This window comes from Erpetoichthys calabaricus, chromosome 8, assembly GCF_900747795.2.
Source record: "Erpetoichthys calabaricus chromosome 8, fErpCal1.3, whole genome shotgun sequence".
NCBI lineage: Eukaryota > Metazoa > Chordata > Cladistia > Polypteriformes > Polypteridae > Erpetoichthys > Erpetoichthys calabaricus.
The window spans coordinates 178,566,586-178,584,406 of NC_041401.2; the positions used below are offsets into that span (position 1 = coordinate 178,566,586).

The following is a 17,821-nucleotide window of genomic DNA, read 5'->3' on the forward strand; positions in this document are numbered from 1 at the left end:
TCCTCATGGTATTCAGGCTTCACATGGAAGAACTTTAAAACGGGTAGATGATTGGCTTTACCTTTTGAAAAAGCCTTGTTCATTATTTAATAACACATCTGGATGAACAGAACCAAAATTCCAAGTATGAATGTAAAATGTAATAAAGGCCAGAGTTATAAAATAGAACTTAGCTGTATTTAAAAAGCAGAGACTGTGCAGTTAACAAGTGGACAAAAATATATATATAAAAAAAATTAAGACTTCAGAAAATGTGATCAGGAGTTAAACATAGATGTAATGTAGACTGCAGTCTGAGGGGCTATTATTCCTCTTTCTTATTTTAAAGATATACGTAGATTGCATCCCTGAAACGACTGCATACACCAAGTTGGTCGACTCGTACAAGCGCCATGTGTCTGATCATAGCTGATGTTCTGCTGTGTACTGCATTTTTATCGGAGGTCTGCCAGTGTTGCTGTATATAAGTATTCATTTCATTTTTTAAAAATGCTGATTACTAGGACTTCTCATGCAGCATAAATATGGCCTATGCACCTGCCTTCTGTTTCTAGAGCTTTACTCACATGGGTGCTGATTTGTCTGTGTTATATTTCATCATCTGATGTTTGTTGTCATTAATTGCCTGGTGTGACCGAGTAGGCCCTGAAATGCACTGATGCCTCATCTGCAGTTGGTTTTTACTTTGGGTGTAATTCTGCAGGGACTGGCTCGGGCCCCCCTGTGACCACCTTAAACTTTACAAAACTCCTCCTGGATGGATTCTTTCTCTTTCAGGGTGAGCATTCCAGTCTCTTAAGAGCTTCTATGTGACACTGATAATGACAATTCTACAGGGTTACGTTGCAGCCCAAGTTTTTGTTTTTTTTTTTCCCTCTGGGTTGCCTTAATTCTATGTTTCATTGTTGTTTTTGTTAACTTTAAACTATTATTATTAACTAGTGAAAGACGCTGACCCATAGTCCTAAAATAAAATGCAAACGAAAAAACAAGTTAACGATAATAAGCTGTTGACACTTCTTATGTTGTCTAAATAGTTATTTCTTTCAATTTCTCTAGATGTGAGAATACATTTTAATATTTCTGGTCGCTTGTCTAGAGCAAGCAGAACCTGCAACTGCTGTAATTCCCGGGAAAACGGGAACGGCCAAATTTGCATATATAGTGTGCAAAAGTGTAAAAATCGATCAAGAAATAACAGTTATAGCTGAAAATAATTAAGGAGGTACTATAGCTGCAGCTTGCATTTCATCAGACAACAGCTTTGAACAGCAACTTGAAATTGCAATGCATCAGTCTGTTGCATCCGCATTACCTGTGCCAAGAAACTTGCCATTACAGAATGATGACAAGAAACTGGATGCATCAGTAAAAGCTGAAATGGCGGTGTTTCAACGCAACGGCAAGCGTTGTTTAGAATAAGTGTATCAGTATCTGATGATTGTGCCGCCTACTTCAGTGGAGGCAGAGCATGCTTTCTCAGCGGCTGGTGTACTTCTGCACGAAGGTGCACTCTCGCATGGACGACCGCACACTGGACACGTTAATAATAATAATAATTTGTTACATTTATATAGTTTTCTCAGTACTCAAAGAGCTATCCACACAGGGAGGAACCGGGAAGCAAACCCACAATCTTCCACAGTCTCCTTACTGCAAAGCAGCAGCACTACCACTGCGCCACCTGTGAGGACATTGTGCTTTCTATGCTCTTATTACCACAACTAAAGATACATGTACTTATATGACAGCATGAACTGCTTGTAGATAATGTTAGTCTTTTATTTGTGTCAACATATTGCAGTAGTTTTATTAAAAATAAGTGGCGCTTGTTCTAAAACCGTTAACATGCGAGATGCCCGGGAGTCCAGGATTCCCAGGAATGAAATGCGGGATTCCTGAATTCCCGGGAATGGATAAACCCGTCCGGGAATGGATTCCCTACTGCTGGCGACACATTCTTACGTTTTTAACTTTAAAACTACAGCTGATGACATCGCTGATGCCACTTTGGTAAGTAGTGGTCTTTAAAGAATCATCAGTATATGGATATAAAAGTATTGCTTTCAAAATAACAATAACAACAACATTTATTTCTATAGCACATTTTCATACAACCAATGTAAAAAAGACAAAATAAATAAAAATTAAAACTAGGGTACACTAATTAACATAAAATAAAAGTAAGATGATCTGAAGTTTCAAATAACTGACAGTCTTCTTGATTGTCACCACACATTTCTGTCTCTGGTATGCCAGCGAGTCATCACGTTTGTCGGCTGCTCAATTGGTCGATATTTAGGATTATTACTCCTTGCTTGTCGGTGTGGTTCAGCATAATGTCTTCTTATGGAAGCGGGTTGTGTGACCCAACAAAAAGGCAAATATAAATCTATTTATTTTATTTATGCTCATTTGTTTTATTTCTATTTATGTTAATTGTGTGTTTTTTTTCTTCTATTATTGTAAAGCACTTTGGCCACAGCATTCCTATGTTGTTTTAAATGTGCTATATAAATACACTGACATTGACATAAATGGCATGCACTTCTCTGTCTTTGTCGTTCTTGCATTCTGATGAATCCCACACCTGATGCTCAGGAGATGGCACTACTCTTATTCTTCCTATTATGGGGTTCTTTCTCATGTATTCAGCCTCTGCGATTTGCTTGACATTCAGTTGATGTCAATGCTCTTCTTTTTCTTTCTGCCATGTCACTTATTTTTTGCTGATCATTTTGGTTTTATAACTCCACCTCCGAAGGTTGTCACTAACTGAATTTTTTTGAATTTCCAGAGCGCATCAGGTCATAAGGTTTTGATTAAGACCAAGATCAAGGTTTTGACCCTAGTGATTCATGAAATCACGTGACAGATGGACAAACTTTAGCATTTGTATATGACACTCAAGCTTTACATGGCGGGGGGGCAATTTAACCACCGCCAATGTGCAGAATCCACCTAAATGATGTGACGTCAGGAGTTTTGCGCCAGCACACTCACCACCTAGTAGTTATTAGTTGGTGAAGGGGCGGGAGAGATACTTAGTCAATAAGGGGCAGGGGATAATTAGGGGGCCAGAATGACCAGGTCATGATGGGCAATTTAGCCAGGACATCGGGGTACACCCTACAATTTACGAAAGATGTCCTGGGATCTTTTTTGGTCACAGAGACTCAGGGCCTCAGTTTTAAGTCTCATCGCAGCACCATGTTGGGGTCACAACACAGACCACAGGGAAGCCCCCCTGCTGGCCTTATGATACACCTCTTCCAGCAGCAACCAGAGCTCTTCCTAGATGGCCTCGCTGTGACAGTGTGGGTCCTGCTCCATGCTCCCACCTTACTTCTGCGAGCCTCTCCAACCCAACAATGCCATTAATGTAACCGGATGAGCTTGGCAAATGAGAACAAAGCAAACTGAGCAAGGGGGTGGCGCAAAAGGGTCAAGTGCTTTTATTAAAAACAAAAACCATACAAATCAAAAAGGAGTCCAACTAAAGTGCAGTGCTCGAACATGTCCATAAATAAATAAATAAATAATCCAAAAAATAATAAGAATAAAAACCTGCAGCAGACATTGGGGCAAACCAGCCAAGCACAGCTCCTTCCTTGCCTCTCCAGCTCACCCAAGACTCACTCAGCTGGAAAGACTTCAGCCACCGTGGTCCTCACACTACCGACCCCCGTCTTGGTGGCCTCCACTGGCATGTTCCTTCTCGCACACGCAGTCGTCCCTCAGGATCCCTAGGGAGGACCCCTCCTCGATCAAACCCACTTCTCCACATAGCCAGTGGGCATGATCCATTCCTCGAGCACTGATCCTTCACTCCACACGGGACCCCTGACCGCGCTGACCTCTCTCTTTCACTGCCCCAATGCCGCACTCTCACTCTCCAAGCCTTTCCTCCCTTTCTTCTCTTTTTTTCTTTCGATCTCCTGTGCCAGCCCATACATATACGGCTCCGTGGGCGCAGCGCCTCAATCACACAACACAGGAAGTAGATTAAGCAATTGAGAACGATCACACCCTCACGTGCAGGTGCGATTCGCCCCAGTTACCCCATTAACTCCCTGCAGCTGCACGATCGCACCCACGGAGACTGACATGGCCAAATGGATTATTAAAAAACTGGCCTTCTATTCAGAGCCGCGGACCCGCTATACCACACTCCCATCCAAGTACTGCACAGGCCCGAACATGCTTAACTTCAGTTGGATGACCTGTTCTGAAGTGAAGGTGGTATGGCTGCTGGCTATAGGTGGAAATCCTCCCATCCAGCATACTAGAAAAACAGATGTCCCCGAGAAGCAGTCTCACTATGTTCTTCCAATATATCAACCTCTAGACCTGGAAAGGGAACACCAGACATTCTGGTCACGACACCCATTGATTAATGATGTGCATTCATTATAACTGACTTCACGGAAGGGTAACGGAATTCTCAACATCCCGGCTGACATGACCATCCATGACGTACATCACATCATCAACACTGACTCCCAATTTTCCATTTAGGTCACCATCCATTACAGGCACCTAAGTCATCAACAAAAACCCACTCCAAAATCTGTTTCTCTCCAGATTTCTTTTGTTAACCTGTGTTTATGCCCCCTGCTCGCTTCACTCGCCAGCCCCCTTCTTGTGCTACGCGCCAGCAAATTCAGGGCTCTGCAAACAACAAAACTTTTAAATTCTCGTGGGTAGGCCTCTTCATTGAGAAGAAACACTACTCCTCCCTGATGGCAACACCAATTAGACGAACTACAAGTCTCCGACTTAAAGTTTAAAGCCAAACAATATCTACATACTTCTGTCATATCACCTACGTCCATATATTCAATCTCTTTTTGCTTTTACCTTCTTGTTAATATCACATTGAATTTTGATTCCGTGTTTGGAATTACATGGTGACAACGCAACGTATAACTACCCGTAAGTGAATATCGTTTCTTTCTCTCTACATGAACTGTGTCTGACAATAGCATTCACAACAATGAGAGATGATTGAACTGTGCGTGGTTGTAAATGTTTTAGATGTGGGCAGGACTTTTCTAAATCTCTTTGCATAAAGTCTTGTCTCGTGGGGCTTGAAATTTTCTCTCATGGGATTTCATTTTCTCCAAACAACAATTCTTTTTTAATTCTCGCCGATTTGCCTCTTCATTGGGAAGAAACACTACTTTCATGGCAACACGAATTAGGCAATCTACAAGACTCTGACTTAGTTTAAATCCAAACAATATATTCAATCTCTTTTCGCTGTTATTTCACCGAGTAATAATTTCCGTTTGTATGTGCTTATGCGATCTTTACTATCATTTTTTGAGTCTTTAGAATTTTAGTACTTCCATCATCTCTAACCTGTTCTGCATGTGTATTGTAGCACCGTTTTTGAATTCTTTACGACGTTCTACTTTGCAATAATTTTCTGGGAGAAATGGTGCATTTTCTGGGAAAATTCCAGGGGTGCCGATAATTTCGGCCATGACTGTACGACCTTCCATAAATGGCTTTTCAAATGACAGTTGCCAGCAGGAGATTTTGGAAAAGCTCCTTACCTCAGTTTGCTTAAATGTGACGTAACTCAGATTTCATGCCTCGGTTAAATATGTAAAGTGGATTTTATTTGTTGAATTCTATTTGGTGCAGTGCAAAACCCACTTAATATTTAAATTCAGTAAAAAAAAACAAAAAAAAAAAACACCAATAATCTTTCACTCTTTATGTATCAATGAACGTGCAAGTCAAGAGGAACCTCACATTTCTCCCAAAACCCTATCAGGAATTGCAAAAAAACAAAACAAACAGGACAGTGGGACCTCACCCGGGATTAACGGTCACTATAACTCTTGATAAAGCTCTCTTGCATTTTCATTGTCCCGTAGTCAGACTATTACCTAGCGGCTCTCTCAGGCAAGCTTTAATATTTTTAATTGTGTTTGTATTAAGTTAAAAGACTGGCAGATATTGCTCACCTCTACTTGCCTATAAATAACGGTATAGTCAAAAGAGAGGGAGTCAGAAATTTCCTCCATTTAGCTCACTCAGACTATTTTTAGTCAAAAGGTTTTACTATTAAGGTGTCATCCATTTCATTCTGACTTTGGCTCAAGCACAAAATTAACTCTTGAGCCAATACATCAGAGTAGCGATTCTCTTTCAGCCGCCTGAAGCCATTTTCTAAGTTAACTCAATAGCAGCAAGAATAACTTGTTTCCTCCCACAGTCCAAAGATATGCAGGTTAGGTGGACTAGCAGTGCTAAACTGAACCTTGAGGTGTGTGGGTGTTTGTTGTTCACCCTGTGATGTCCAGAGATTGTTCCTGCCTTGTGCCCAGTGCTTGCCCAGATGGGCTCCAGCTTCCATGAAACCCTGCTCTGGATAACAAAGTTTAGAAAATGCAAGGATATGACATAAGGAATCTGACAAAGGACTGGAGACCATTCAGTCCATCAAGCCACTTTGTTTATCTGATAGCTAAGCTGCCCCAATATCTCATCCAGATTCTTCTTAAAGGCTGTCAGGATTTCTTGCTTCATCTATAGGTCTTGGTAGTTTGTTCCAGATATCTAGTTGCATTCTACAAAGCTTGATATTAGTAAAGATCCTTCAATATACAGTGCATCTGGAAAGTATTCACAGGGCATCACTTTTTCCACCTTTTGTTATGTTACAGCCTTATTCCAAAATGGATTAAATTCATTTTTTTCCTTGGAATTCTACACACAACACCCCATAATGACAACGTGAAAAAAGTTTACTTGAGGTTTTTGCAAATTTATTAAAAATAAAAAAACTGAGAAATCCCATGTACATAAGTATTCACAGCCTTTGCCCAATACTTTATCGATGCACCTTTGGCAGCAATTACAGCCTCGAGTCTTGTTGAATATGATGCCACAAGCTTGGCACACCTATCCTTGGCCAGTTTCGCCCATTCCTCTTTACAGCACCTCTCAAGCTCCATCAGGTTAGAAGGGAAGCGTCGGTGCACAGCCATTTTAAGATCTCTCCAGAGATGTTCAATCAGATTCAAGTCTGGGCTCTGGCTGGGCCACTCAAGGACATTCACAGAGTTGTCCTGAAGCCACTCCTTTGATATCTTGGCTGTGTGCTTAGGGTCGTTGTGCGCTGAAAAACATCCCCACAGCATGATGCTGCCACCACCATGCTTCACTGTAGGGATGGTGCCTGGTTTCCTCCAAATGTGACGCCTGGCATTCACACCAAAGAGTTCAATCTTTGTCTCATCAGACCAGAGAATTTTCTTTCTCATGGTCTGAGAGTCCTTCAGGTGCCTTTTGGCAAACTCCAGGCAGGCTGCCATGTGCCTTTTACTAAGGAGTGGCTTCCGTCTGGCACTCTACCATACAGGCCTGATTGGTGGATTGCTGCAGAGATGGTTGTCCTTCTGGAAGGTTCTCCTCTCTCCACAGAGGACCTCTGGAGCTCTGATAGAGTGACCATCGGGTTCTTGGTCACCTCCCTGACTAAGGCCCTTCTCCCCCGATCGCTCAGTTTAGATGGCCGGCCAGCTCTTAGAAGAGTCCTGGTGGTTTCGAACTTCTTCCACTTACGGATGATGGAGGCCACTGTGCTCTTTGGGACCTTCAAAGCAGCAGAAATGTTTCTGCAACCTTCCCTAGATTTGTGCCTCGAGACAATCCTGTCTCAGAGGTCTACAGACAATTCCTTTGACTTCATGCTTGGTTTGTGCTCTGACATGAACTGTCAGCTGTGGGACCTTATATAGACAGGTGTGTGCCTTTGCAAATCATGTCCAGTCAACTGAATTTACCACAGGTGGACTCCAATGAAGCTGCAGAAACATCTCAAGGATGATCAGGGGAAACAGGATGCACCTGAGCTCAATTTTGAGCTTCATGGCAAAGGCTGTGAATACTTATGTACATGTGCTTTCTCAATTTTTTTATTTTTAATAAATTTGCAAAAACCTCAAGTAAACTTTTTTCACGTTGTCATTATGGGGTGTTGTGTATAAAATTCTGAGGAAATAAATGAATTTAATCCATTTTGGAATAAGGCTGTAACATAACAAAATGTGGAAAAAGTGATGTGCTGTGAATACTTTCCGGATTCATTGTATTCTGTGTTCGACTACCAGCTATTGCTCTCCACTAACAGCCGCTAATTTTAGCCAACGGTCAAGCAGTCACTTATTTTCTCTACCAAATCATGTCTTATTAGTTTTGGTTAACAACGCTAACATATACTCAAACATTTCATCTTTAATTTGGCTTTAGCCTAAGCTGGAAAATATGATAATGATTTTGATCAAAATCTGTTTATCAAAAAATACTAACCTTTGCCCTCCGTATATTCATCTATTTTAATGCGGACGGAGTGGTGGCTCTGAGGTAGGGATCTGCACTGGCCGGTTCGAATCCCATAAATGCCAAAAGTGACTCTTCTTCGTTGAGGCAAGGCCCTTAACCTGGTCCTGGGTATGACGTTAATCTGCATCCAGCCCTGCATGTAGGCCCTCGGGGGTTGGTGTCAGAATTGGCACTCTGGCCACCATAAAAAACCTCCCCCTGGTTCCCCTCCATCTGAATTAGTGTGGTGCTGAGGTGTCACCCGTTGCATGGCTGCACTTGGGTCCTAATCTGGGATCCCGAGTTGGTTTGTCATGGGGGCAGCAATGCGCTGTATCAGCGCCTGCTCCTAACCTCTCTCACATAATGCATGCTTCAGGGTTGCATGGAGGCACAGCTTCATTTAACAAAGAGGGAACTAACTATGGAAAGGGACACCCTATCCATCACAAGACACATTTACAGACATGCTGGCTCAGCAAGATCCTTTACTTTTTGGCTAACTGAAACTGCCCATGTTGAGTATATGAATCTGTATGTAAGAGTAACAGAGTCAGTTTAGAATCAGGGCCAACCTACAGTACGCTCTTGGAAATAACAGAGTCAGAGCAGTTCCATAGGGGAACTCTATTTGGCTCCCAAGAACCAAGGAACCACACCTGTGAAGGTTTCAGAAAGAACCTCAATTTGTTTAGATCCGTAACAGGCTGCATAATAACCAAGAATAGATGGTAACAGATTTTTAACATACCAATGGGTTCCAGATTTTAAAATGCCTCATACAATAACACCGGCTAAGCTTAGGCTGTCTTGACCTATTGGTAACCTGCTACAGGTAGACTAACTAAACATTACAGAATCCTGTTTAGTCCACACACTAGGAACCTTTTGAAAGCCCAAAGGACCAATTTCACATGCAAAAACAAAACTCTTCCTAGAACATAACGTCTCTCTGTCAACCAAACGTCCAACAAGGAACCGTGCAAACCAGTAAGTGTAATTACCATTATAGAACCAATATTTTTTGACAGTGTAGGCACATCTGTTAGTTAGTTACTACCATTATGGAAGGCCTTAAGAACCGCTTTGCTGGAGTTCGTAAAAATAACAAAGCACCAATGACAATACTTCAAATTAGGAGAAAGTACAGGGTGGTGCACGAAAAACCGAACCATCGCTGACTCCAACGTCGATGTATGTTTCTTAGCTGGTACACGAGAATGAGAGATATGCAATACAAAAATCCAATTGCAATTGTCTGAAGGAGCCACGTGCAATAAAATACATGTTTTTCCTTGTCGCCATCCTTCAGTTGTTGGACACAAGTCATTCCATACGGCTTCATTTGTAGTGAGTGCAACACACGTTGACAACACCTGCACAAAACATTCGCTTGTTGTGCCAATTTACGTGTCGATTTCCTAGCGCTTCTGGCCATCCGCTCCTGAATATCTGCTATGACCGCAGAGGTACGAACAGATGGGGCCCGATTCTTTTTACAGTTTGCAACAGACTCAGTCTTACGCCACTTCTTCACCAACTCGTGAATACTGCTCTTTGCTGGTAGGTTTACGCCAGGAAATGTCTGTGTGGAAATGTCCCACGTTTCCTTAAAAGAACCAGCAGACACATACGCCTCCACTATTCCAATCCTCTCTTGCAGAGAATACATCTTCTGGATCTTTTTCACGCACATCTGTACCCATTGGCTCACAGCTTCCTTAGTAATGCACAGTCGGGGCTGCTGACTCCGTCGCCACAACGAGGCTCCGTGATTGTGACGGCACCCGCCTATATAATAGCTCGAGCCAGCCGGTCGGAGACAGTTCGGTTTTTCGTGCGCCACCCTGGCATAATGAATCTGTTAAGTTGGTTACTGCTGTGTAACAAAGCCTTAACAGCCACTCTGCTTCTAGAAAGGCTTCTGTAAGAGCCAAATCCTTCAAGTTAAAGTTAATGTTAGTGGTAAATTGACCTTAGTTTGCTTATTGTCGATTTTGAAAATAATGTAGCTTAACAGAGATAATGGAAGATTCAGGTTAACCTGCTATAAAAGTTAAAGATAATGGGATGTTTGTAATGTTGGCTCTGTGTGACAGCAGATCAGCTCTTAGAATGAAGTTAGACATCTAGAACAAAACAAATATGGATACGCATTATAAGGGCTTATAGTTTTCTGCCCATGTGTATGTTACATACATGGATGCGATGAATGAGATAACATAAAATCCAAATCCTATTATGTGATATCATCTACTGTTAAATTCTGCTCTGTACTTGTAATATTTTTATTTTACTGTTATACTGTATTGAGGATTACTTGTGTTCTGTTCTGTGTATTTTATTGTACTGAGCCCCCTTTCTATTTGACACCCACTGCACGCCCAACCTACCTGGAAAGGGGCCTCTCTTTGAACTGCCTTTCCCAAGGTTTCTTCCATTTTTATTATTATTTTTTATTTTAACTTCACCTGTTTGTTGTCTGGTACAAATCTTGTAATCGATATTTAACCAACTTCCTATTGTCCAAATGACTTGAAATTTTGCACACTTACTTCCGATGACAATACATGAATCAATAATCAGTTTCACTAAATGATCAATTAATCCATGTTAATTAAGAAATGAAATTTTCATATGAAGAATAGTTCAACATTTCACCAATCAATATATGGCGCTAGTGACGGATAGAACAGGGGTGGCAAACTCCAGTCCTGGTGGGCCGCAGTGGCTGCAGGTTTTCATTCTAACCCTTTTCCTAATCAGTGAGCAGGTTTCACTACTATTTAACTTCTTTATCCCTTCATTTTAATAGCCCTGTTTTTGAGGATTCAGTGCTCTGAATTAATTATTTTCTTCATTAAATTACAGCCAAACAGAAATCAAATGTGAAACAAGTCAACAGTTGACCAGCTAAATTGGGGCTTCAAACTCCAACTAATTTCACTCCAACCAGTTCTTAATGAGAAGCCAATTCCTGCTGTTAATTAAACTCGTTCTTTAATTCCGTGGCCTGTTGCTGCTCTCATTCTGCCACAGCAGACATTTCCAAAACTGTTGACTTTCTGTTTTTTCTAAGGACATCGTCAAAATGTTTTGGTGACCTGAGAGATCAGCCCTACTGAGACCTTCACCTTTCTTTATTTTCAGATATTGTGTGATGGGCACAGGTGAGCTGGTCTTGTGGCATTTCGTTTTGTGTCTCATTATTGTTTGGCTGCTAATTAAGGAAAAAGAAACAACTAAGAGGCCCGAGTCAAGCCAATTAAATCTAAGGCAAAAGAAGTTAATTAGCAGCAAAAACTGGTTGTTTGGCTACTAATTAAAGAAAAAGAGACAACTAAGGGGCCTGAATCAAGTTAATTAAAATTAAGGCAAAAGAAGTTAATTAGCAGCAAAAACTAATGAAGAAGATAGATAGATAGATAGATAGATAGATAGATAGATAGATAGATAGATAGATAGATAGATAGATAGATAGATACTTTATTAATCCCAAGGGGAAATTGACAGAGTGACCATCAGGTTCTTGGTCACCTCCCTGGCTAAGGCCCTTTAAAAAAAAAAAAAAAAAGAAGAGGATAAGAATGAAAACCTGCAGCCACTGCGACACTCCAGGACTGGAGTTTGAGACCCCTGGGATAGAAATACTAAATAAAGTGTTAAAATATTGATTACAAAATTATACTAAAACAAACCCAAGACTAAAAAGTTGAAAATAATAATATATATATAAAAAAAATCACGCTTGTATTATGTCAAACTTGTAAAATAAAAGTGCGGGCGCTTTTCATCAATCAACATTCAAAAAACACTTCTTAAAATCTTAGCAAAAGCGATCGCACTTTTATTTTACGAGTGATGTACAGTGCATCCGGAAACTATTCACAGCGTATCACTTTTTCCACATTTTGTTATGTTACAGCCTTATTCCAAAATGGATTAAATTCATTTTTTTCCTCAGAATTCTACACACAACACCCCATAATGACAACGTGAAAAAGTTACTTGAGGTTTTTGCAAATTCATTGAAAATAAAAAAATTGAGAAAGCACAAGTACATAAGTATTCACAGCCTTTGCCATGAAGCTCAAAATTGAGCTCAGGTGCATCCTGTTTCTCCTGATCATCCTTGAGATGTTTCTGCAGCTTCATTGGAGTCCACCTGTGGTAAATTCAGTTGACTGGACATGATTTGGAAAGGCACACACCTGTCTATATAAGGTCCTACAGTTGACAGTTCATGTCAGAGCACAAACCAAACATGAAGTCAAAGGAATTGTCTGTAGACCTCCGAGACACGATTGTCTCGAGGCACAAATCTGGGGAAGGTTGCAGAAAAATTTCTGCTGCTTTGAAGGTCACAATGAGCACAGTGGCCTCCATCATCCGTAAGTGGAAGAAGTTCAAAACCACCAGGACTCTTCCTACAGCTGGCCGGCCATCTAAACTGAGTGACTGGGGGAGAAGGGCCTTAGTCAGGGAGGTGACCAAGAACCCGATGGTCACTCTGTCAGAGCTCCAGAGGTCCTCTGTGGAGAGAGGAGAACCTTCCAGAAGGACAACCATCTCTGCAGCAATCCACCAATCAGGCCTGTATGGTAGAGTTGCCAGACGGAAGCCACTCCTTAGTAAAAGGCACATGGCAGCCCACATGGAGTTTGCCAAAAGGCAACTGAAGGACTCTCAGACCATGAGAAAGAAAATTCTCTGGTCTGATGAGACAAAGATTGAACTCTTTGGTGTGAATGCCAGGCGTCACGTTTGGAGGAAACCAGGCACCGCTCATCACCAGGCCAATACTATCACTACACTGAAGCATGGTGGTAGCAGCATCATGCTGTGGGGATGTTTTTCAGCAGCAGGAACTGGGAGAGTAGTCAGGATAAAGGGAAAGATGACTGCAGCAATGTACAGAGACATCCTGGATGAAAACCTACCTGAGAGCGCTCTTGACCTCAGACGGGTGACGGTTCATCTTTCAGCAGGACAACGACCCTAAGCACACAGCCAAGATATCAAAGGAGAGGCTTCAGGACAACTCTGTGAATGTCCTTGAGTGGCCCAGCCAGAATCCGATTGAACATCTCTGGAGAGATCTTAAAATGGCTGTGCACCGACGCTTCCCATCCAACCTGATGGAGCTTGAGAGGTGCTGCAAAGAGGAATGGGCGAAACTGGCCAAGGATAGGTGTGCCAAGCTTGTGGCATCATATTCAACAAGACTTGAGGCTGTAATTGCTGCCAAAGGTGCATCGACAAAGTACTGAGCAAAGGCTGTGAATACTTATGTACATGGGATTTCTCAGTTTTTTTATTTTTAATAAATTTGCAAAAACCTCAAGTAAACTTTTTTCACGTTGTCATTATGGGATGTTGTGTGCAGAATTCTGAGGAAAAAAATGAATTTAATCCATTTTGGAATAAGGCTGTAACATAACAAAATGTGGAAAAAGTGATGTGCTGTGAATACTTTCCAGATGCAATGTATAAGAGACTTATTTTTTACTTTTTAGTACACTTTTTAACTTAATACAAGAGATTTTTAAAAAGTATCTATATGTATATATAATATTTTTCCCTAAAACAGTTTTTTCATTGTCTTCTTAGAGAGTCAAGGCTGGGGGGCTGTCAAGAAGCAGGACCTGTTAAAGCCCACTGCGGCACTTCTTGTATGATTTTGGGCTATACTAAAATAAATTGTATTGTATATAGAAACCTTAAGAAATGTAATCTAGATACGTAATCCTCAAACACAATACCATAATTTTCCCTTTTTTGCATGTATTATCAACTTTTCTCCCTTGTATTTTTTGTGAACTGTTTGAATTTCAGTAAATTTCTTAACAGGAAGACACTTGGACTGCAGAGTGGTGAGTCATACTGGTGCTGGCGCATTTTGAACTGTTTGGAAACCCTCGACAAACACAGTTACAAACCCCAAATGACAATCCTAGAATAAAAAGGTGCAACCCGTAAACCATCTGTCATTCAGATATTGCTACTGTATGTAAGAAAACCTTAACAAATACTTTGTGTAGTTTTAATAAGACTTTAAAAAACACATGACAGACCATGAATAGGGGCTACTTATTGAGCATCAATTATTTCGATACTGTACTGTATGTAACAAGACCTCAACAAATGCTTTGATTGGATTCCATCCATCCATTTTCTAAACCCGCAGGGTCACAAGGAAGCTGAAGCCTATCCCAATAAGCGCAGGGCACAAGGCAGGAAGAACCCCTTGACCGGGGCACCAGACCACTGCACGTCAAACACACACACGGGCCAATTTAGCATCGCCAATCCAGCTAACCAAAATGTCTTTGGAGGAAACTGGAACACATGCAAACTCCACAAAGGTGGGGACCAGGAACGTGAACCCCGGTGTTCTTGATGCCAGGCAGCAGCAGCACTACCAGAGCACCACCATGCCAGCCACTTCATTTTAATAAGCTTTTAAAATCTGCAATGACAATACTAGAATACAGGTAACTATAGCTCATCTATCATTCAGTTACTGCTATACTGTGTAACAAGAACGTAAACAGTTTCATTCATAAGACCACACAAAGCATCAGTGACAACAGTTCAGAATAGGTTAATGTGTGGTGAATGTATTAGTTATTGCTTTGTACTAAAAACTTAAACTACAGGAGTTTCTAAATTTCACAGTTTATCGAGGAGTTACCTGCATCTCAAATTAATAAAGCAAAACAAAATCATAATTAAAATCAAACCATCTCACAATCCTTATAAGAAGGATTTAGGAGTCATAGTGAACTCGACACTATCAACATCCAGACAGTGTTCAGAAGCAATAAAGAAGGCTAACAGAATGTCAGGTTATATAGCGCCTTGATGTGCGGAGTGAAAGTCACAGGAGGTTCTGCTGAAGCTTTATAACATACTGGTGAGGCCTCGTCTGGAGTACTGGGTGCAGTTTGGGTCTCCAGGCTACAAAAAGGACATAACAGCACTAGAAAAAGTCCAGAGAGGAGCGACGAGGCTGATTAGAGGGGACGAGTTATGAGGAAAGAATAAAAGAGCGGAGCCTTTACAGTTTAAGAAAGAAGAGATTTTGAGGAGACCTGACTGACATGTTATGAATGCAATTAGTCCAGTGGATCCAGACTGTTATTTAAAAAATGAGTTTATCCAGAACATGGGGACACAACTGAAAACTTGTTAAGGGTAAATTTTGCACAAACATTAGGAAGTTTTTCTATACACAGAGAACCACAGACACCTGGGATAAGCTACCAAGTAGAGCAGCAGACAGTAGGACCTTAGGGATGCTGAAAACTCAACTTGGTGTTATTTTACAAGAATTAAGAGGTAGGACTGGTGAGCTTTGTTGGGCTGAATGGCCGGCCTGTTCTTGTCTAGACTGTTCTAAAGTATGTACCAATTAAAGTGCCCTTCTTTGGACTGGGCTGTTTCCTGCCTTGGGCATAATGCTACTTTGCTGGTGGAAAGATAAGAGGAATGGACTCTCATGCTGCGTTTGCACTTGAACTGGGAAGTTGGAATTTTCAACTGGAACGCCCCTGGTAAGTCACATAGAATAAGCTATCAAGGACTCTGGTTGACAGTAGGACTTTTAAAACTTTACCTAACATTATTTTGGAGGAATTAAGTGGACAGGACCGACGACGGCTGAATGTCCTGTTCTCACCTGGATTGTTCTAAAAGCTATTGGGCGCTGGGGTATTGGTGTTCAGGCCTTTACGTCCAGAATGTCTGAGGCTCATCAATGCTACTGTTAATTCAGTGCTTCCTGCCTCAAGATGGAGTTGGGAGGGTGCCATTAGGGCTATGGATTCTGTTATTAAATGTCCTGTGCAATTCTGCATCATTTATTCTATTGGGAATGCTTAATACACAATTGATCTTAAAAAAAAAAAACACTTTGGTTTTCTTAAGACTTCAGAAGCACCAATCTTACCCCCTGTAGTAAGACCATAACAAGCACTTTCTTTTGCTGTTAATTAAATTTACAAAGCACGAATGGCAACTCATCAGAATGAATTACTGTTATTAGTAACTTCCTGCTATGTAAGAAGCCGTAACCGCAGCTTTGTTTGTGTTACAGAACATTTCACGAGTCTGAGAAGCCCCCAAGTGTTACAGCAGCAGCACAGCCTGTCCCCTTGCCAACCATGCTTTATAGATTGATTTCCATTATGTGCCAATGATTCACAAGTAAAATATGAATTTATTTCGGTTGCCCTGCAGACTTGAATTACATGACACTGATCTTCTCGAACTGGCTTAACACTACGCTGATTGTCACCGGCTTTCTCTAGCCGTCATGACACATACTGTTCGCATTTTCTCTTGCCGTCACTGACTAGGCTGGCTTCTCCTATCGGCGCGCGCGCGCATGCACACACGGTTCACGTTTATCCCATCTGCCAATACGAACGGCACTCTACTTACTTTCTTTACGGACAGTGAGATGTTTTCCAGGATTCGGTCTTTGACTTTCATCTGATCCATGCCCCTCTTTCTCACTCGCTCTTTCATGAAGTGGGTCCCGGGAGCCGTGCTTGCCTGGGTGGGTGCAGAGTTGGGGAGTTTGGGGAGGACGGCAGCAGTTTTACAAGCCGGAATTTTGGCTGCACTTCAGAGCAGAGGTTGCCGTAGGGTGGGAAAATGCTGGGCCGTGTTGCTCTCTGCACATCATAGGAAAAACGCGACAGAAAGTACCGCTTCGATGTCCATCATCGACCAGTCAGTCAGTTAGGCGTTCGCCGGAGCCGCCTCGTCCTCTCCTCACTATGGCACTGGACCTAGCTAGGCGGACAGCTGTCAAACATTGCGCCAGCTCGGTGGCACTTTCTATTTCTCATTTAGGAGTTTTACTGTGAACTCCCTCTTTGTGCCGTCACAACCCCCGAAGGTAATATCCCAAAGATGCCCAGATAGGAATATTGCAAAACACTGAAAAAAAAGCAGCAGGAACCCGTGACAGGAGCTAACCTCATCCTGGAGGAAATGACGTCACAGAGTCGAGTGCCACTGAAAGCTAGAGCGGGCAGCAGCTGACGGAAACCGCCATTTTTCCTGGGTGTTTGATTTTCCAGGCGGCGTAGTTCAACCGCCGTAGGTACAATCACTGCTGCCTCATCCATCAAATGCCAACCCTGGGGTTCTGTGCGCTGTTTTTCTCTCTGTACATAGCGGGTTTTCATCCACATCCCAAAATAACGAGATTTTTTTTCTTCTAAATACAAATGTTAAACTGGTGTAGTTTGTATATGAATTGCCATTGCAAGAAGCTAACTGCTTTATACACGCACTGGCCACTTTATTAGATACACTTCCCTAGTACCGGGTTGGACCCTCTTTTGAATTCAAAACTGTCATAATTCTTTGTGGCACAGATTCAGCAAGGTGCTGGAAACATTCCTCAAGAATTTTGGACCATATTGACATGATAGCATCACACAGTTGCTGCTGATTGTCGGCCGTA

General features: G+C 41.8%; 1 protein-coding gene across 6 annotated transcripts in view; it reads right to left on the reverse strand.

The window, feature by feature from the left end:
* plekhm2 (pleckstrin homology domain containing, family M (with RUN domain) member 2) overlaps positions 1–17,331 on the reverse strand; it is a 72,582-nt gene extending 55,251 nt beyond the window's left edge. For 4 of the 6 annotated variants that reach the window (XM_051930862.1, XM_028807916.2, XM_028807914.2 and 1 more), the window contains exon 1: positions 16,786–17,330. In XM_051930862.1, the coding sequence (XP_051786822.1) occupies positions 16,786–16,872 (87 nt within the window). In that variant the 5' untranslated portion in view covers positions 16,873–17,330. Of the gene's footprint in view, positions 1–16,785 lie in introns of all 6 variants that reach the window. The other 2 variants (XM_051930863.1, XM_028807915.2) reach the window with 1 other exon arrangement.
* Between the last annotated feature and the right edge of the window lie 490 nt (positions 17,332–17,821).